This window comes from Coenobita brevimanus, chromosome 22 (assembly GCF_032717465.1).
Source record: "Coenobita brevimanus isolate Jiangsu-jjx chromosome 22, ASM3271746v2, whole genome shotgun sequence".
Classification (NCBI taxonomy): domain Eukaryota; kingdom Metazoa; phylum Arthropoda; class Malacostraca; order Decapoda; family Coenobitidae; genus Coenobita; species Coenobita brevimanus.
The window spans coordinates 46,275,993-46,298,492 of NC_136975.1; the positions used below are offsets into that span (position 1 = coordinate 46,275,993).

Below are 22,500 nucleotides of genomic sequence, written 5' to 3' on the forward strand. Positions count from 1 at the left end.
ATGAGTCGCAGGGATGGGGTGGGGAGGTATAATGGCGAGGGGATTGGAAGCTGGAAAAGGGCAGTATAACATGGAGTCAATTTGTTAGTGGCCACCCCTTCCAGGATTAAGACATACCGTATATAAAGAATGTCATAAGAAATAAAACGTCGCCTTAAAGGAGGTGTTAAGACCCTCCAGGAACTCAAGTGCAACTTAAGTGAAAGTGAAGATGAACATGACCTTAGAAGTAGTGCAAAAACTCTGCCGTAATCTTTTTGCATTAAGCTGGGTGAAATCTGTAAAGGTTACGTTGTGTTACCTTGTTAGGGGACGGTAGACTAGGCTCAGACTGGTCGTTGTATGGTAGGTTAGGCTTTGGTAGGTTAGGTTAGAGTAGGTTTAACTGAAAGTGAGTTAGGTAAGCAAGTTTCTCCTTTTCTTCAATATTCTTTCTTTCGTTCTTCCCTCCTTTCTTTCTTTCTTTCTTTCTCTTTTTTAGGTCTGGCTGTGCTGGGTTACGTCACAGCAACTAAATTTACTTCGCAGATACCACACCTAGCCTGAATGAATGTGTGTGTGTGTGTGTGTGTGTGTGTGTGTGTGTGTGTGTGTGTGTGTGTGTAATAAGCTCTTAAAAGGAATATGCTCAACTTTTTTTTTTTCTTTTTCAGCCATCATGTCAACAGTGGTCAATGGTCATCGTGATGAGGGGGGGTCAGGGGGTCACGGCAGCCACCCCCGCCCCCGCCCCCCACACGGCCACATCCTCCCCACCCTCTCCTTCAGCGCCTCTACACCCACCGACGAGGACAACCCACTAGGTCAGTACACACACACACACACACACACACACACACACACACACACATTTGTACTTTGTCATATCTGTTTATCTCTTCTATCTGTCTAACTATATCTATACTATCTAGCCTTCTATCTATCTCTCTATCCAATCTATTTATCTTACTATTTATTTATCCAACACGTATATCCTCCACACTAGAATTTTTCATCTCTCTCTCTCTCTCTCTCTGTAACAATAAATTACTGTCAGAATATCATGCTAGTCACGAAGAAGCGCAATGGAAAGGATGTAGAGCCATATTTTCTTTTTCTGCCGCTGAGCTACGTGAAAAAATCAGGAAAAGGAAGAAAATCTGGGCCAAGTTAGATGACAAGACAATAACACGTTCAAGACAAGATAAAGGGCATACAATCACTGTGGCTGGTGAGGGGGGGGAACCATCCACTCACTCGATGTATTATTATTTACAAGAAAGGATTGGTATCGTGTGTTTATGGATAGCAGACCTTAACCTTGGGGCTCACCTGGCTGCCGTGACTAATTAGGGGGTGGCATTTACCTGTGCACACCTGGTACCTCGTTAGTGATGACCAGGGAGAGGGGGAGGGGGAGTTACTGGGACTGGAGAGAGGGGAGGGCTGGGGAGGAGGGTGGAGGGGGAGGAGGGGGAGGGAAGAGGGGAAGTGAGGATGGGGGGAAAGGATGAAAACGGGAGAGGGAAAGGGGGAAAACGGGAGAGGAGGGAGGAAAGTGGGGAGGGAAAGGGGAAGGAGGGGGAGGAAAACGGGGAAGTGAGACAGAAAAAGAGGAAATGGGGAGAGGGAAGGGGGAAAAGGAAAGAGAAGGACAGGGGAGAGGGAAAGGGGGAAAAGGGGCGAGGGGAGGGAGGAAAGCTGAGAGGGAAAGGATGAGAGGGAAAAGAGGGGAGGAGGAGCGTCAGAGAGGGGAAGAAGGAGGTGGGGTAGAGAGGGCTATGGATGGGGTAGAAGGAGAAGTAGACAGGAAAACGTAAGAATATAAGAAATGATGGCCAAGTGTAGTCAGATTGAGGAGCTAATCTGACTAGTAACCAAGGAGATCCAGGCCTACCTCAAACCTGACAAAGATCCCTAACACTTTTCAGCTCAGTCGATGGCCAAGTGTAGTCAGATTGGAGGGGTGAGTGGACTAGTAATAAGGAGAGGAAAAGGGAGAGATATAAGGGAGAAGAGGAAAAGGGAGATATATAAGGGAGATGATACAAGGAGAGGAAAATGGAAATATAAAAGGGAGATGAATGAGAAAGGGAGGGCAAGAGAGAAAGGGAAGGTAGGGCAATGGTAGGGAGGGGCAGGGCTTAGCTGAAGGGGATGGAGAGGGGGAGGGGGAAGTGAAAGAGGAGGGAGGAGAAGAGGAAGGAGGGGAAGGGGAAGGGGAAGCTGATAATGAAGAAGGGAAAGGTGAAAGAGACAGAAATGAGGAAGAATGTAAAGAGGACAGGGAAGGAGATGGGTCATGGTGGGGAGGGAGGGGAAGGGGAAGAAAGGGGAAGAGGGGGGTTAGGGGGAGGGGAAGTAATTGACTGATGACAATGGACCTGCAGGCGTAACGGCAAAGGTAGGGGAAGGGAAGGGGGCAGGGGAAAGGGAAGGGGAAAGGGGAAGGGAAAGGAAGGGGAAGCAAGGGTGGAAATGGGGCAGGAGAAAGATAAAGGGGGGTGAGATAAGAAAGGGGGCGGAAGGGAGGGGAAGGGAAGGGGAAAAGGGAAGAAGGAGAATGGCAGGGGGAGAATATGGTATGAGATAGTGAAGGACAGGAAAGGGAAGAAAAGGAAGGGAGGGGAAGGGATGGGAAGGGAAGGGAGAAGGGTAGTAAGAAAGTAAGGTAGAGGAGAGTGAAGGGTGGGAAGAGAAAGAAAGGGAACGGAAGGGAAGGGAGAAGAGTAGTAGGAAAGTGAGGTAGAGAAGAGTGAAGAATAGGAAGGGAAGGGAAGGGAAGGGAAGGGAACAAACTAACTTCTGACAACAGACCTGACGGGACAATAACAAAGGTAGGGGAGGGGGAGGAAGGGGGAAAGGATGTAAGGGAGGGGGAGGGAAGGGAGAGGAGAAAATGGTAAAGGGAGGGGAGAGAGGAGAAATGGGTGAAGGAAAGGGAGGAAGAAAGGGGGGGACAGGGGAGAAGAGAAGAGAGAGGAAAGGGAAAGGGAAGGGGAAGGAGAAAGAAAAGGAAAAGCGCACGAGATGAGGGAGGAACTAGAGGAAGATAAGGGGAAAAGAGTAGAAGGGGAAGGAGAGGAAATAAGGGGTGGGGAAAGGGTAGGGAATGGAAAGAGGGAGGAAAAAGGGGAAGGAGGAGGAGAAGAAGAAGGTAAGAGGAGGGAATGGGGAAGGAAAGAGAGAGGGAGAATGGAAAAAGAAATGTAACAAGGAGGAGAAGAATGGAAAGAGGAGAGGTAAGGGAAATTGGAGAGGGAAGAGGAAGAGATACAAATGAGTAAGAGGGAAAGAGGAAGAAGAGGAGGAAGAGGAATGAGGTAATAGTTAAGAAGTGTGAAAATGGAAGAGGGAAGAGAGAGATAAAGTGAGGAAAGAGGAATAAGAATGAGAAATGGGAAAAGAGGAAGGCAGAATAGAAATTGTGAAGGAAAAAGTTGAATAATGCACAGGGAAATATGAAGAGAAAGAAAATGAGGAAGGAAAGAAGCAAGGAAGGAAGGATGAAGGAGGGAAGGAAGGAAGGAAGGAAGATGGGGAAAAAAAAGGGATACTTACCCCCAACCTCTTCCCCTCACCATCAAATCTCCCCTTCCCCCACTCCTTCCTGTTTCCCCTTTTCATCATGTAACCATCCCTCTTCTTCCCCCTCCTTTCCATCACCTTCCTTCTGTTTCCTGCTTTCTTTCCCTCTCTATTCCCCTCCCCCTCAGCTTCACCTCCCCTCCCCTCCCCCCCACCTCCACAACCTCCATCTACTTCCCGTGCCTTATCTAGATCAGTTTCTCCCCTTTCTCTCTCCCCTCCCCTCCCTCACCTCATTCTCTCTCTTCTCCTTCCCTCTCTCCCCTTCCTCACTTCGTTCGCGTTTCCTTCCCCTCCCCTCCCCCTTCTCTTCCCCTACTTCATTAACGCTTTCACTCCCCTCCCCTACCTCGTAATTAATACCTTCAGTCTTCTCCCCTCCCCTTCCCCTCCCTCTCCCCTCGTTCCCCCATCTCCCCAGGTAGTCAAATCATCCAATCCCCTTCCTTCCTCTCCACCCTCCTTTCCCTCCTCCATTCCTCCCTTCTCTCATATTTTTTCACTTCTCCCTTCCCCTCCACCCCTTCCTTTCCTCCTGCTACCCCTCCCCCCTCTCCCCACCTTCTCTCCTCTTGTGACCTCGTGTCTCTCTCCTTCTCTTTCCTTTAATTTCCCCTCACTTCCTTGTTTCCTTATTGCCTTCCTCCCCTCTTCCCTTCCCTTCCCTACCCTACCCAAACCCACCCTACTCTAACCCAACCTGTCTTACCCAATTCAATCCAATCCTACCCTACCCTACCCTACCCAACCCAACCCTACCTTACCTTGTCCTGTCCTGCCCATCTCTTCCTCTTATTTCTCTCCCCCTCTCCCCTCCCTCCTTCTCCCCCCCTCAGTCAAAACACCCCCTCGCCCCTCCCCCCTCCCCCCTTCGTTAACACCTGGTCGTCTCCTCGTTCATTATATTACGCAATTACCTGCTCTGGCCAGAGAGAGAGAGAGAGAGAGAGAAAGAGAGAGAGAGAGAGAGACTTTTTCCACTCTCTCTCTCTCTCTCTCTTCATCCTTTTCTTCATTCCCCTCTCTCCATCCCTACCTCACCTCTCTCCCTTTTCTCCAACTCTTCCCTTTACCCTCTTTCTTACTCTCTCTCTCTCTCTCCTTTATTATTAGCTCCCTCCTCTATTTTCTTCCTTTACGCCAGTCACTCACAGTTGACGTTTTCCCTCTTTATCTCACTTTACAGACTCTCTCTCTCTCTCTCTCTCTCTCTCTCTCCCTCTCTCTCTCTGTTTTCCCCTTCCTTCCCCTATAACTTTGTAATCCCAGTTTAATCCCCTCCTTCTTCCTGTTACCCTTTCCTCCACCACCTCTCTCTCTCTCTCTCTCTCTCTCTCTCTCTCTCTCTCTCTCCACCCACCTACCTACCTACCTATCTATCTATCTACCTATCTATGTATCTATCTAGCTCTCTATCTACCCCAACAGAAGTGGCCCTCCAAATCGACTCTCCACTTTACGAGGAACCGGAAAATGATCTCGAGTCTTCTTCCTTCGGCCGACCAAGAGACGATGACGAGGACGACGAGACCACCCCCCTCATGGCCTCGTCTCGCTCCGTGATGATGGTGGACGGGGAGAGGGACGATGACGAGGGCGAGAGAGAGCCCCTGCTTTCGAGGACGAGCGCGGGTGGAGGAGGAGGAGGTGGAGGTGGAGGTAACAGAGGTCTGGCACTTCCACTTAATACCATGGCGAGGAGGTGAGTGGTGACGATGATGATGATGATGATGATGGTGATGATGGTGGTGGTGGTGGTGGTGATAGTGATGATTGATGATGATGATGATGATGGTGATGATGATAGCGCTGGTGGTGGTGGTGGTGGTGGTCGTGATGATGGTGGTGGTGGTGACTGTGTTGGTGGTGGTGGTGATGATAGTGTGGTGATTGTGGTGGTGGTGGTGATGATGATGACGATGATAATGATGCACGTGGACACTATGAACATGTCAAGATAGTGGGGGAGGTGGAGAGAGAAGAGTGAAGGGGAAGGGGAGGAGGAGAGAGGAGAGTGAAGGGGGAGGGAAGAGAGGGCAGAGAGGAATGGAGGAAGAGGAGAGGAGGCGAAGAAGAAAGAGAGAAAGGGTAAGAGAGGAGAGGGAGGAAGAGGGGAAATACGGGATTGTCACATAACCCCCTTCCTTTCCTTCCTCTCTACTTCCCCCCCCCTCCTCTCTCTCTCTCTCTCCCTGGTTACGCCACTAGATGTTGGTTAATAACTGCAATATTAGGCGTTGTGGGAATGTTGGTTGTCAGGATGGTGGTAGCTGTGGAATTTGACCTGAGTGAGAAGAGGACGGGATATCAAAAAATGGCAGTGGTGGTGATGGTAGTGACGATGGGAGTCGTGATGGTGGTAGTGGTTGTGGGGAACGACGGTGGGGGTAGTAGTGGAGGTGGTGGTGGTGATAAATTGTAGTCGTGGTGATGATGGTGGTGGTAGTTGTGGTAGTGATGATGATGATGATGGTGGTGGTTGTGGTGGTGGTCATAATTGTAGTCTTGGTGGTGGTGGTGATTTTGATAATATTGGTTGACGATTGTGGTGACGATAATGAGAGGTGGTAGTTGTGGTGATGGTGGTTGGAGATGGTGACTGGTAGCTGTGGTCAGTGTTGGCTATAGTGACAGTATGGTTGACTAAAAATTACGGTGAAGGTAAAATTAATACTATGAACTGATCTAATATTTCTGGATCAACTATTTCTTTGTGATAAAAACGATAATAATTGAAAACTGACTGAGCATTGAAAACTTATCATGGTTGCTACGGTAACGTGAACACACCAAGGTAATACTCTCAAAGATTACCATAGATTACTCGATACCGTGAATAATAAATGAAGAATACACAGGCTTCACTGAGGTATACACGGAAGTTATTGCATGACTGTGATGTATGATTATGTATATTGTATACGGAAATGATTTGTGGATTTTTATGCCGTAGACTTATATACTGAAAGACGAACAAAAATATTCCGTTTTTCATACATATACGGGACACACACACACACACACACACACACACACACACAGCAAATACACATGGACTGAGGTGGTGTACACAAAGAGTTCTAAGTGTCAACACGGGCATGTGTACCCCCGTGCCTTAGCCTACACACTCTGCCACACCTTCATAACACACACACACACACACACCTTCCCCTAACATTCCTAACACTATCACACACACCCTCCCCCTAACATTTCTAACACTCTACCTCACATATACACCCTGCGCTAACACTCCTAACACTATATCCCAAACACACTCTTCCCCAAACATTCCTAACACTCTAATTCACACACACCCTCCTTACCTTCTCTGTTTCAAGCACTTCTTCACACACCCTCTTTCACACCCTGCCTCACACACACACACAATGTCCCTACCTTACACATACCCTACGCTACCCTACCCTACCTGACACATACCCTACCCTACCTTACACATACCCTACCCTATCTCACACATACCTTACCTTGCCTTACACCCCCCTACCCTGTCCCAAACATATCCTACCCTACCTTACACATACTCCCCTCTACCCTACATATACCATTCTCTCCCTCACGCTCCCCACCCACCAGACTCTGACCTACTTCTCAATGTTTACAACAGTTTAACAGTTAGGGGTCTGTAGCCTGTTATCTTGACACAGAACACCCTCACCTCACACCCTCACCCCACACACCTCACACCCTCACCTCACACGCCACACCCTCACCCCACACACCTCACACCCTCACCCCACACACCTCACACCCTTACCCCACACACCTCACACCCTTACCCCACACACCTCACACCCTTACCCCACACACCTCACACGTCACACCCTCACCCCACATACCTCACACCCTAGCCCCACACACCTCGCACCCTCACTCCACACATCTCACACCACCACCTCACACGTCAAACCCTCACCTCACTTTACACCTCACACTTTCACACTTTCATCCTACACTTCACACTTACACCTCCCTCTCCACACCTTACACCACTGACACCCTCACTGCACACCCCCCACACCCTCACCTTACATCTTATACTCTTATATTAGCATCACACGCCTCACACCTGCCCCTGACGCTATAATGAAGGAAAATTACCCTTGTGCATTATGACCTCACCTGACACCTGTGACCCCACGTGTTCTTCGTGACCCTACCTGACTCCTCCGTAACCCAACCTCTCATTACCTCAAATTCCAAGGAACACATATGACCAGGTGTGATTTCCGTGACCCCATCTGCCCCTACATAACCCCACTTGACCCTACATGAACCCCTTGACCCTACATAACCCCACCTAACCCTACATGACCCACCTGACCCTCATGACCCCACCTGACCTTACATGACCCTACCTGACCCCACTTGACCCTACATGACCTCACCTGGCCCACCACAATTCCACCTGCTCCTATTGACCCTGTGTGATTTTTGTGACCTCAATTGACCCCCGTGACCCAGAATCCACCTGACCCTTCATGACCCCACTCGACCGCACCGTATTAACCGCAGAATTCCACCTGACTCCCATTGACTGTGATTTTCTTGACCCCACTTGACCTTGCACCTGCCCATCCTTGACCTCTCGTGACCCCTGCGTGACATGACCCCAGGGCGTCGTGCCACACCTACCCCGGGGTGCTAGAGAATGGGGACCCGCAGGACAGCTTGCAGGACACAATCAACTCCTTCATCCACTCCAGGCCTCCTCACTCTGCCACCCTCCCCATCACTACCATGTTCAGGTGAGGGGAGAGGGAAGGGGAGAAGAGGGGATAGGGAGAGGGAAGGGGAGAAGTGGGGAGAGGGAAGGGGAGAAGTGGGGAGAGGGAAGGGGAGAAGAAAGGAGAGGGGAGAGGGAAGGGGAGAAGAAAGGAGAGAGGAGAGGGAAGGGGAGAAGAAAGGAGAGGGGAGAGGGAAGGGGAGAAGGAAGGGGAGAAGTGGGGAGAGGGAAGGGGAGAAGAGGAGGGAGGGGGGGAAAGGCCGAAAAAGAATTCACAGCTGAGGAGGAGAGAAAGAGGGAAGAGGGAGAGAAAGAGGGAAGAGGGAGAGAAGAAGGGGAAAAGAGGAAATGAAAACAAGAAGACGAAAAGAAAGAAAAGGGGAAAAGAGAAGACAGGAAGAGGGGAAAAAAAAAGAGGCAGGGGAGGAGAGAAAGACGGGGAGAGATCGAGGAGGAGAGAAAGAGGGGATAGGGAAGGAAAAAGGGGAAAAGAGAATCAAATGGGAAGAAGAAATGAAGGAGAAAGGGAGAGGAGAGGAAGAGAGGCGAAGAGGAGGGAAAAAGAGGAGAAAGGAAGGACGAGGAGGGAAGGAGGAAAGAGGAAGGAAGGAGGGAAGAGGAGGAAGGAAGGAGGGAAGAAGAAGGAGGGAGGAAGGAAGGAAGGAGGAGGGTAGAAAGGTGTCTTACAAGAAAAATCACCATCCTCAAGAGCTCCAGGTATCACTCAGCAGGGAGAAAAAAACGAGAGAGAGAGAGAGAGAGAGTAAAGAAAATGGAAGAAAAAGGAGGGAGGAAGTGAAGACTAAAGGAAGACAGAAGGGAAGGCTGGGAAGAGGGGAAAGCCAGGGAGAGGGAGACGAGGGAAATATGATTAAAAAAAAGGGAGATAAAAGACGAGGAACAGATGGAAAGGGAGAGAAGGGGGGAGGGGGTTGAGGAAGGGTGTAGTAGAGAAAGGGAGAAAATCAATAAGAAAAGAAGAAGGAAGAGAGAGAGAGAGAGAGAGAGAGAGAGAGAGAGAGAGAGAGAGAGAGAGAGAGAGAGAGAGAGAGAGAGAGAGAGGCGGGGTAGAATTTACATGTGTGACTGAATTCCATTAAAGAGAGAGGATCAGGGCCAGAGGAAGGGAGACTGATGAGGAACGGAGAGGAAAAAAGAGCAAAGGAGAGTGATTAAAGAGCAATGGAGAGCAAAAAGAGCAAAGGAGAGTGATTAAAGTGCAATGGAGAGCAAAAAGAGCAAAGGGGAGGGGGAAAGGCGCAAAGGAGAGAGGAAATGAGCAAAGAAGAGAGGAAAAAGAGCAAAGGAGAGAGGAAATGAGCAAAGAGGAGAGGAAAAAGAGCAAAGGAGAGAAGGAAAAAAGTAAAGAAAAGAAGAAAAAGAGCAAAGGAGAGAGGAATAAGAGCAAATGAGATAGGAAACAATCGAGGGAGAGGAAAAAGAGCAAAGGAGAGAGGAAAAAGGGAAAAAGAGGAGCAAAAAAGATAAAAAGAGTAAAAGAGAGCAAAAGAGGAAGAGAAGAGATTAAAGTGGGATAGACGAGAAGAAAAGCATCAAATGAGAATAAAGAGGGCAGAAGAGAGTGGGAAAGTCAAAAAAGAGAGGAAAAAGAGCAAAGAAGAGGGGAAAAAGAGCATGGGAGAAAGAAAAGCACGCAAAGCTGAGGAAACAGAGTAAAGAGGTGAGGAAATGAAACTAAAGGGAGGAGAGGAGGAAAACAAGACGAGGCAAGAGTAAAGGGGAGAGGAAAAGAGACAAAAGAGAGGAGGAAAGGAAAGAGAAAAGGAAGGTGAACACAAGACGGAAGAGTCTGAGGAAAAAAGTAAGATAGGAAAATAGAATCACGAGAGGAAAATAATAAGAGAGAAGGGGAAAATAGAAGGGAAGAGGGAGAGGGGAGGTAAGGGAGGAGACGGAAGAAGGTGAGAGGGAGAAAAAGATGAGAAAAAGCAGCGAAAATAAATAAATAAATAAATAAATAAAACGAGAAAATGAAAAGACGTATGTTATTAGAACGAATTTAAATAAGGATAAAAAAAAAAGGTCTTAGGACAATAGAAGAAGAAAAACGGAAATTCTAGACCATAAGCATGAATATATAAAAGTGAAAATGAATTCAGATATGGGAAAAGGGGTTCAGATAAGATAACATTATCGTGAATCGTGCCTATGTGTTGTCAGTCACGTGGCTTTGTTTACTTTGGCTGTGTGTTACGGAGATGTGTTTACATTTGCACTGTCACGTGGTTCTGTTTACATTTACACTGAGTCACGTGGTTCTGTTTACACTTGCAGTCGCGTGATTTTGTTTATATTTGCAAGTTTACATCAGCATTGAAGCACGTGGTTGTTTACATTTAGCCACGTGATCTTGTTTACATTTGAACTACACGTGGTTGTTTACTATGCACTCTTACATGGGTTATTCTACTTCCCTGAGAAAGAGTTTTGCTTATTTCACTGGTCACGTGGCTTTGTTTACTTTTAAAATCACGTGGCTGTGTTTACTTTTTAAAATCACGTGGTTTTGTTTACTTTTTAAAATCACGTGGTTTTGTTTACTTTTTAAAACCACGTGGCACTGCTTGCTTTTCAGTTATCACGTGCCGTTCGTCCATCATTTTCTTGTTGAATTACGTGACAATTTATATTTCAACAGCATCACGTGACTGCTTACCTCTCGAACTACGTGGCTGTGTTCATTTGCATTTACACATGTTTTTATTTTTTATTTACCTGTGCTAGAAATTCTCAATACGTTTACCTGTGCCTCTATTTCTGATTGCCACTGGAGTCGCTATGCATCTGATTGGACACTACCTGCATTCGTGTGTTCGTTGGGTGTTTACATTGTCGCCATGCATCTGATTGGCCTGTATTCGTGTGTTCGTTGGCATTCTGATGGGTGTATTTTTCGTGTTGGTCTGTTCGTTGTAATGTCTGATGGTGTGTGTCACCTGACTGGTTTCTGTTCATGGTGCTCTGATGGGTGGATGTCTGTTTGGCTGGGTGTTGGATGTGGTCTGTTTGGTGTTCCAGTGTTTTGTTTTCCATGTTGTCTTACTCTCTCTCTCTCTCTCTCTCTCTCTCTCTCTCTCCTTTACTTCGTTTCCATCCCATTCTTGGTTGCTTCACTCTCTCTCTCTCTCTCTCTCTCTCTCCGTGGCTTCTAAAACCTCCCTTACTATCCGACTGTCTGGGTGTACACAATCAATGTACTAAACTAAGCATTCTAAGCCAATCCATGTACTACATTGTAACACCCCATGTCATATGCACGTGTACTCACCTCACGTACATCCCTACAATCACAAATCACCAATCACGAACAGCGTACACAAAATAACTGTACTTCTCAATGCCTAATTAATGTACTAAAATGAATGTAACTTAATAATCATAACTGTGATGTTTATGTAATGAGGGTAATAATGAATGTACAAATAGGCCTTATAATCCATGAATAAATTTTGTACTGCTATAAAGACTACAAATGTGCTAAGTGTATTAATGTACAGGGTGATAAAAAAATAAATGTATCAATAAATGTAACTGTAATAACTAACATACAGGAGGCGTCAAAAGTCCTCTCCCTTTTCCTGCTTCTCTTCATGGACTTTGAAAATAGGTGTGTTGGGTCCGTAGAGTTTAATACTGATGCCTAATTAACACTGATGACTTTGATTGCCACTGATCACTTCAATTAGCTACAGATCAGTGTTATTAGTGTCATTTGCCGCTTAATTACCTCACTGTTGAAAAGCCCAAGGAGAGAAAACCAGGAGACGCGACAAAACTTCTGAGGCCGACTGTAAATAAAAGTTTGTTACTCTCACTGTGCTTAACATTTCCCTAACACCTCTTCCTTAGCGATTTATTTTGCTTATCTTACTGTCCTGTCTGTTAGTTAAATTCTTCAAACATCACCATACTCTGAATAAAGTACACAAGGATATTAACCACCCATATCCAAGAATAAATCGCTAAGGAAGAGGTGTTAGGGAGCCTCTTTACCCGACGGGAATACGGGCCTCTGTGCATGACATCTGTATAGTCAAGTACTTTAATTTCAGGGGGAACTTCACCAACCTATCTTGCCTCAAACATCCTCACAAGCGATTCATTTTAAGTTCATTTTTATCAGAGACAGATGAGAGCAGATACGTCTATAATAACATGCTCTCTCTCTCTCTATCTCTCCCTCCCTCTCTCTCTCTCTCATTTGCAGTGAGTGATGAAGTTCCCCCTTTAAGTGACTCTCTCTGTATCGTCGTTTTCATCATCTGCATCAACACCATCATCTCTCTCTCTCTCTCTCTCTCTCTCTCTCTCTCAAATAACCTGCTTACCTATCACTTGATAAACTTAAAAGCCTACCTACTCACTAATTCATCTTCTACCTAACCTACCTACTCACCTGCCTACCTACCTGCCTACCATTTCTACCACTAGCCTACCAACCACGCCATCCATCCACCCATCCACTCATCCTGCCTACCTCTTACCATCCCATCCATCCACCATCCAAGAAGATACTAACTTATCCAGCCACGCACTTACCAACCTTACTTACCTACCTACCTACGTTCCTACCACACAACCCACTCATCCATTGATCTACCTACCAACCTACCTACCTTCCATCTTATCCATATTCCTACCACTCTACCTTCCAGCCAACCAACCATCTCACCTACCTACCCACCTACCAACCAACCATCCTCCCCATCTTCCTACCAACCACTAACCCCTCCTTGCTACCACACACAGCGGGCATGACGTCGGTAGGGAGGATGAGACGCTGCTGGGACAGGCCGCTACCACAACTACCACAACAGCTACCACAACAGACGAGGAGCTACTGAACGTGGCCAACCAATTCGTGGAGGAAATACTGACGAAGGCGCAACAGGAGGCGTGTAGGAAGACGAAGGTGAGCGGTAGATGGATAAGTAGATAGATAGGTAGATAAGTAGGTGGACAGATAAATAGATAGATGGGGCATATAAACAGGAGGGTAGAACGATAGATGGATAGATAGATTGATGGATGGTGATAGGATACATAAACAGACAGGTAGGCAGCAGAGGTATATATAGATAGATTGATAGATAGACAGATAGACATACATTAGTAGGAAGGTAGGATGAGTGATAGATAGGTAGGCAGGTAGGTAGGTGGGCAGGTAGACAGACAGAAAGATAGATTAACAGGTAGGTAGGTAGAAAATCTGACAGGTGTAATTAGATAGACAGACCGATAGATAGAGGTGCCGCAGGACGCAGATAGATAGACAGATAGATACACAAGATAGATAGATAGATAGATAAATAAACAGATGCAGTGACTTACGGATAAAAGGATATATAAATGGATAAATGAATAAACAGATAAACAGATAGATAGACAAAATGAAAGTAGATTGAATAACTGACTGATAGATAATTAGGTAGATAGCAACAAGAGAGAGAGAGAGAGAGAGAGAGAGAGATTCTTTGATCTTTCCTCCTTTCTTTACCTAATAGATAATCATGTGTCTATCAGCATCGACCTCTCTCTAATGGTATTAAAATCGACCTATGTTTAAATCTCTCTCTCTCTCTCTCTCTCTCTCACTTTCTCTCTCTCTCCCCATTTCTCATCAACTCTCTCTCTCTTCTGTACTCGTTTTTCCTCCCTCCTCTCTTCCTCTCCTCTCCTCTCCACTCTTCCACATTTCTCTCTCTCCATTCTTCCACCCTCTCCACCCCACTCTCCCCCTCCACATAAATTTTCCTCTCCACCTCACAAATCTCTAGTACACTTGACTCCACTCCACTCTCCCACTTCAATTTCCGACCTCCTCCACCCCACTCCACTGCACAAACCTCTCTCCATCCCTCCCCGCCACTCTCCCCCTCAACCCCAATCCCCTCTCCACCCCCTTCGTCTCTCCACCCCCCCACCCCAATCAACTCCACATTCACTCTACTCTCCCACCCTCTCCACATTTGCTTGCACTCCACCCCATCCACTCACTACACCTTCCCCTTCCCTCTACCATCCCCACCTTTTCCTCCCACATCCTATATCTATCCCCTCCACATTCCCCTCCCCCCCACGTCATCCCCCCCATCTCCACCCCAGTCCACATACACCCCACCTCCACCCAACCTTCCATCCCACTAACTTTCCCTTCTCTTCCCATTTCTCTCCTTTCCCTATTCCTCCCCATTTCACCTCCCCCTCCCCTCCCCACTGCCCCTCATCCTCCCCCTACTATTTCCCCCTCCCCCTAAACCCCCAGTACTCCCCCCTTTATGCTCCCTCACCTTCCTATCTCCCTTTAATCTCTCTCTCTCTCTCTCTCTCTCTCTCTCCACTCATCCTCCTCCCCTCCCCACTCATCTCTCGTATTCAGAAAGCTGGGAGTTACCGCTTGAGGGGGAATATACATAATTTAACATTTAATTCACCTCTAGCGCTTTAATGTGAGAGAGAGAGAGAGAGAGAGAGAGAGAGAGAGAGAGAGAGAGAGAGAGAGAGAGAGAGAGAGAGAGAGAGAGACTAAATACGTGATATTCATGTGGTCATTAATATTTTGTCATCATGAAGTCTCTCTCTCTCTCTCTCTCTCTCCACATTCCCTTTCTCCATCCTCTCCTTCTTCCATATTTCATCTTCCATTTCTCCACCTCGACCCTCCACACTCCCTCCAATTTCCCCACCCCTCTCCCTGCACCTCCACCTCTCCACTTCCATCTCCTTTTTCTTCTCCACCTTCTTCCACACTCCACTCTTCACAATTTTGTCACTTCAGCCCCCCTTCTCTCACCGTCAATCCACCTCTTCCACTTTCTCCACCTACTCCATTTTCCAATCTCTCCCCTCCACATTGCACCCCCTACTTCTCCATTTCTTTCCCCTACTCCCCTAACCACACTTTTGCCTCACGCTTACTCCCCCTCTCTCCACCCCACTCCACTCTCCACCTTACAGTTACTCCTGTTTTTAAGCCACTCCACTTCCTTCTCTCTCCTCCTACTCCTCTTCCTCCTTCTCCCCTTCCTTCCCACTCCACTCTTTCTCCATCGTAATATAAGCCACAAAGGTAACAATAGCAACAGCAATAACTTATAAAATATTAGTGGTGATGACAATGATGATGATGATGATGATGATGATGATGATGATGACGATGATTATTACTATTATTATTATTATTTTATTATCATCATCATCACCATTACAAACAAAACAAATAATACGAACAGGAATAAGAGCAGTATCAAATAACAAAAACAATAACGACAAGAAACACACCTCCAATGTAACACCAAACCTAACAATAACAATCATACCACCACCACAATCAACACACCACCACCACCACCAACAACAACAAGATGAGACGCAAGATGAAGAAGAAGCACATCATTACTGGAGAAATGACATGCATCCCTGACTTCCCCTCAATGCGTACCCTCCCATTCATTCATCTATCTATCTATCTATCTATCTATCTATCCATTTATTTATTTATTTACTCAGCCATCCATCCATTTATTCCCTCTATCCCTCTCCTTTCCCTTTCACCTCTTTCCTTTCCATCCATCTTTACTCCTTTCAAGTCTCTCCGCCTTTCTGCCTAAGCCACAGTAAACCTGCTTCAAGACGCTCTCTTTCTCTCTCTCTCTCTCTCTCTCTCTCTCTCTCTCTCTCTCCCTCTCTCTCCCTCACATCCATTACCGCCATCTCAAGTCCCATTTAACTCCGGAAACAACTAATCTCTATTAGTCGTAAAACTCCACGGACTTTGCGACCCCTGTTTCACTAACTATGGGACGTGTGTGTGTGTGTGTGTGTGTGTGTGTGTGTGTGTGTGTGTGTGTGTGTGTGAGAGAGAGAGAGAGAGAGAGAGAGAGAGAGAGAGAGAGAGAGAGAGAGAGAGAGAGAGAGAATAAATACGCGAACACAAAAAAGGAAGTGATTTCAAGACAATTTCCCCTCAAGGAGTGGGGTGAGGGGGAGGGGAATGTAGCGGGGAGGGGGAGGGGAGGATTGGGGAGATACAAAATGGGGAGGGGGAACGGATCGGGGAGGGAGAACGGATCGGGGAGGGAAAGGGAGGGAGGAGGTAGGGAAGTGGAGAGGAAGGAAACCGGGAGAGGGTGGGTAGGGGAATACGAGAGGCAGGAAAGAAGAGGGGAGAGAAGGGGAGGGGGAAGAGGGGAGGGGAGAGAAGGGGAGGGGAGGGAAGGGGGAGGGGGTTACGCCCTTTTCCACTTGTCTCCCTGAGGGCCATCGTGAATGACATGGAAAAATAATGGTGTGTGTGTGTGTGTGTGTGTGTGTGTGTGTGTGTGTGTGTATGTGTGTGTGTGTGCGTGTGTGTGTGTATGTGTGTATTTACGTACAAGTGCGAGTGGCAGGGTGGTTTTTATGCATACATGATAGAGAGAGAGAGAGAGAGAGAGAGAGAGAGAGAGAGAGAGAGAGAATAACCGAGAAAAAGAAAAACGCAAATAAATAAATAAACAAAAACAACTCTTAAACCCTCAACCCTTTCTCCACGACGCGTCACTTTCTACTTATCATCATCAGACGGTTTTCTTCAGCTGGGGGGGGGTAGCCAGAAAGGAAGACGGCATCGTACTGAAAGGGCTTAGTTTTTTTTTTTTTTTGGTACCTCCAACGCCGGTCTAAATGCAGATCACGTTTCCAGAGTACGATCTTCTTTTTATGGTTAAGTCTCTGTGATCTCCGCTTCCCTGATTTTAGTGCCCCCCTCCCCTACCCCCCTCCCCCTTCCCCTCCCCTCCTTCTCGTTCCCTCCCTTCTCCCCTTCAGCCTCCCTTTCTCTCACTCCCCTTTAATCTCTCTTCCCCTCCCTTCGAGCAGTGACCCTCCTCCCCTCCTAACACACGTCCCCCATCACCCATAGGGAAGTCATGCTCCCCCATCCACACACCCACCCCATTAGCAAAAAGAGAAGTGACCCTCCCCCACTAACACACTTCCACCCCCACCCATAGAGAAGTGAATATCCCCCACCCATGCACTTCCCCCACCCTGAGACCCCAGTCGCTGTGACCTTGGATTACTTAAGTGGCTCAAGTATACGTAAATCCCCCCAAATCACCTCCCCCAAAAGTGCTCCCCTCCATCCACCACCCAAATAAGTGACTCTCCCCTACCCCTACACCCCCTACGCCAAAGGGGAAGTAACCCTCCCCACCCATGTCTCCCCCCCAAAAAAAAAAAAAAAAATAGAACTGACTTTCCCTCACCCATACATCCGTCTATGGAAAAATGACCCTCCATCTCCATTCATCATCCCCTCCATCGAAAAGAGACACGACCCCCTCACCCATACACTTCCCCTCCACCAAAACGAGCAGTGCCCCTCCCCACACCAAGGAAAGTGCCCCTCCCCCACCCCCAAAAAGGGAAGTGAGCCTCCCCTACCCAGGCACGTGCCCTCTTGACGGCAGGGTGGAGGCGAGGCGGGCAGCACGGAGGCGGAGCGGCTACTGAGAGACGAGAGGATGATGGAGGTGGTGCGGGGGTTCGTGTCCGACATTATGGTGCGGGCCAAGAAGGAGGCCTATGACTCTATGGTGCGACAGGTGCACAATAACAATAACCTCGTGATGGGCAAGGTACGCTCCAGCCACACAGCCTGCTCCTCTACATCCCACCTTGATTATGCATATTTTGTCTTCTTTTTTGGTGCATTTTCGAATCAGATTTTGAGTCTGTCTTCATCTCTATGGGTTCATGCATTTTGATATATTCCTTTTTGTACTGGTATGTTTTAGTGCATTTGGCCTCCATCATTCTCTTTATCCCTGTTTCTTTTTATGAATTTTGCCCTCCATACCACATTTCATACTCCCTACCTAAATATAAAGAGAGTAGTTGGCTGCCTGGTCGACGGGCTAGTCATGTGCTTCGCAGTGCACCTTAGCCTTCATCAGTAGCCCCTCAGCCAGGCGTGGAGGGGTCTGATATAACTCTCCTGGGTGTGGGCTACCAGGTGTCTGCGCTGGCTATCCTTGTCACATCCGCCACCACACACACTACTTTGTTTCTTTCTTTTTTTTTTTTTTACTACACCTACTACAGTTTTTAAGTTTTTCTGCACGCTGACCAAGAACTTATTATTATTATTATTATTTTTTTGGGCTTTCGGATTTTACTTGTTTACGATACCTATTACAATTTTTATGTTTTTATGAATTTTGACCAAGATTTTTTCATGTTTTTATTTTTGTCTTTCGTTTTTTGTAATGGTTTCTCTATATATTTTTTTACCCTTCATATATTTATTATCCTCTAATTAGCCACTAGCATGTTATTCTGTCTTTCTAATGTCCTGCATTTATTCTTGTCTGTTCTAAAACATATAGTTATGCCCTTTATGTATCTATCTATTGATCTATCTATCTGTTAATCTATCTATTTATTTATTTATCTATTTATTCACTGTACCATCTTTAATTATCTTCCTTCATCTTGTCTTCATATTTCATGCTTTACCATTTACTTCCTGACAGTTTCTTCGTCTATTTTATTATCAGTATCTTATATTTATTACTCCTCTTATTTTTCTTTTCTTCAGTGTTTCTCTGTGTCAACGCTTACTATTTTACGTATTTAATTTAACCAGTCTCTCTTCTTTCCCGTGTTTCTTCGTATTATTCCATTTCGGTGTTGTTATATCCTTATTTCCGTATTACATCCACCGTTTCTAAATAAAGCACTTTTTTCTACTCAAAATTCACTGTTTATATGTTTTTCTTGCCCCATAATTTCACCGTCCGTACGTACTTCATGATTTTCACTGATTTCACTGTTTTAAGCATGCCCCATTCTCCCTCACTGGTTTATATCTGCCTATATTATTTCACTGAATTTCTTGGTTTATGCATTTCCTCCTCTTTTTCCCCCATAAACTAACTGGATGCCATACTCGTCTCTTTTTTACAATTCTTGCAACATTTTTATAAGTAGTAATCTGTTTTACTTGCTATGTTTATTGCACTTTTGAATTTTCTATCTAACTATCTATTAGCCAGACGCCATGATCCCGTAAGGGGTGGCCGTTTGTCTTCTAGTTGTTTTACGGGGAGGGGCACTAACCCTCCGCCAACCCACTTGCTGACACGTAGGGAACACGTATTGGTTGGTTATATGGTTACCGCCCAGCGCTGCTCAGTCTTAAACTTTTGTATATCGTAAATAATTCTCTTTTTTACAATTCTTGGTTTCTGTGATTCGCTCTAAACTGAACGACATGTGTTTTATTTTTCTTCCATTGTATGTTTTTATTATTTCTTATTTTCTGTTTTATTCTTCCATCCTCAGCCTTACTAATATTGTTGTTATTATTTTTAGTTTCATGATTCCCACTACTGTTACTAATGCTGCCATATATTATTACTGTCCCTATTATTATTATTATTATTATTTATTCATTCATTCTTCTTCTTCTTATTATTATTATTTTTACTATTATCATTGTTTATTCATTATCATCATCATCATCATTATATTACTGTCCCCTATTATTATTATTATTATTTTTATTTTATTCATTCTTCTTCTTCTTCCTCTTATTATTATTATTATTATTTTACTATTATTAGTTTATTTATTATCATTATTATTATTATCATCATCATCATCACTGCAACATAAACAATACCTGCCACTTTCATGAACTCTCTTAATATTTTTCATTTATTATTTCTTACCTACGACCGTCTTCACTTCTTCGCTTAATGATTTTCCTTTTATGTGCCTCTTATTTTCCTTTTTCCTTCCCCAACTCCTTCCCTGCATCTTGGAAGTACGCGCTACCATTCAAAACCGCCTACATATATATTCTGAGTCAGCAGAGTTCCGGGAATGGTATGGGCTAGGGAGCGTGCAACATATTCCAGCCCTGCACGCAACGCCCTGCAACACAGCTATGCACGCGGATTTTTTGTACGCGAAATTATGCACACGCGATTAATATTGCACGCGGATTTTTTGCACGTGAAATTATGCACGCGCGATGAACTTTGCACGCACGCGACATTTTTTTTGCACGTGCTTAAAAAAATCTCCATTCTCTCCCAACCCATCATATAAATATTTTTCCTAATTTTTCAAGTCGTCTTAAAATTTTTCGCTAGACTGCCATACAAACTTGCTTGCATGATCTTACAGCGGAAATTGGCGACTCGAATGCACTGACGTAACCCAGAATGCATTTGGCGCCATCTTACATGCATTCTGAGCAACCTAGTGCATTCAGATTGACTTATATGCATTCCAATTGACTTATATGCATTTAAACTTAATCAGAATGCATTTGGGGTTACCTAAATGCATTCAGCTTAATTTGTATGCATTCAGATTAACTTACATTTATTTAGATGGATTCGGAGTGCATTGAGAAGGATCTGAAGGCAGTGAGATCAACCTGAATGCACTGAGATAACGTGAATAAATCAACTATGAATTCATTGTGTTCAACATGAATGCAGTCAGATCAACTCAGATGCATTCAAATCAACTTTAAATGCACACAGATCAGTCAGAATGCGTTCGGATCAACCTGAATGTATTTAATCAAGGTGAATGCATATAGAATTACTTTGAATGCCGCTTGAATTACTCTGAATGCATTTAGAATTACTTTGAATGCGATTAGAACGACTTTGAAGGTTTTGATTAGACTTTGAAGGCTTTGAATGCAATTAGACGTGTTTTGGGAGTCTCTGTGTGGTGTATTTTGGCATGTTTGGCTCGTATTTCTTTGATTTTGACTTTCATAAAAAAAAAAAAACCGCATGTGAATAAACAAAAGAGAGAAATATAAGTATTATGTATTTAGCGACCATTTAATAGGCTAGTCTGACCTGTAATTACCTGCCTGAGAGTCTGTTTAAATTGCATATAATAGCCCAGCCTAATTAGCTTATTTAACCAAGCCTAATTAGTTCCATATAATGACCTAAATAGCTGAATAAAACATACGTAATTTTCTATAGTAATTAGGTGGATAGACACTAGAATTTGAAGACTTTTTAGATTTAAAGGTTTAGATTTCTTTATATTTTTAGATTTCCTAGGATTTTTAGACTTAGATTTTTTATATATTTTTTAATTTTAAAGATTTTGCTTTCTTTTTTCGGATTTTTTAAAGATTTTTTTGGATTTTTATATTTCTTTAGATTTTAACGATTTCTATAGTTTTTATATATTTTTAGATTTTTAAATACAGATGTTTACAAACTCCATATACAGTAGTTACATAATTAGCTGCATAATTAAGGCCTCTTTACCTGCATGTAGGGCCTAATTAGTGTCAGGTAATGGTTAGTTACCTGCATATTATACCTTAATTGCCTGCATATAAATATCTAAATATAAGGTTTCGTTCCTACAGTTTACACACTTGGATGCCTGATTATTGTTATTATTATTATTATTATTATTATTATTATTATTATTATTATTATTATTATTATCATTATTATTATAAATGATAAACTATAATTTTTTTTGTTGCTAAAGGTTTCCACACAGGTAAGTAAAAGAAATGTGCAATGTTATAGAATTATTGCTATCATTATCATCATCATCATCATCATCCTCGTAGCCCTAGAATTATCAGCCATCATTATCATCTCCATCATCATCAATTTAAGCCTATATTCATCGCGTATCATTATCATCACCGCTATCACCATCATCGCCATCACCGTCCTCCTCCTCCTCCTCCTCATCATCATCATCATCATCACCACCACCACCATCGCCATCACCACTACCATCATCACCACCACCACCACAATTATCATCACCACCACCACCACCACCACCCTATTTCCCAGATAATATATAAGGCAGGTATAATCTACAAACAAACACAAAATCAAAATAATCACAAAAGCCAGTCAAATGGGCCATAAGTCCACCGCTTCTCCACTAAACCACTCCAAAATTGTAATATATTCAGTAATTTTTTGAGTTTGGAGTATGATTTTTTTTTTTCCAATTCACATGGAGATGTAATAGATCGTAAACTCTCTCCCCACCCCCTCTCTCACCTAACACCTTTTCCTAAGCAACTTTATTTTGCTTATTACACCTTACTGCCCATCTCCATATTCCACAGATCATTCTATTATCGCCCTTATTAGCATTCA

At 44.8% G+C, this 22,500-nt stretch overlaps 1 protein-coding gene across 2 annotated transcripts in view; it reads left to right on the plus strand.

Moving 5' to 3' along the window:
* Positions 1-658: 658 nt before the first annotated feature.
* The window catches only part of LOC145392413 (uncharacterized), a 40,465-nt gene continuing 18,623 nt past the window's right edge, over positions 659-22,500 (plus strand). Inside the window, exons 1-4 of one of the 2 annotated variants that reach the window (XM_080266821.1) lie at positions 659-803; positions 4,996-5,269; positions 13,085-13,247; positions 17,788-17,955. In XM_080266821.1, coding sequence (XP_080122947.1) covers positions 659-803; positions 4,996-5,269; positions 13,085-13,247; positions 17,788-17,955 — 750 coding nt within the window. The remainder of the gene's footprint in view (positions 804-4,995; positions 5,270-13,084; positions 13,248-17,787; positions 17,956-22,500) is intronic. The other variant, XM_080266822.1, reaches the window with a different exon arrangement.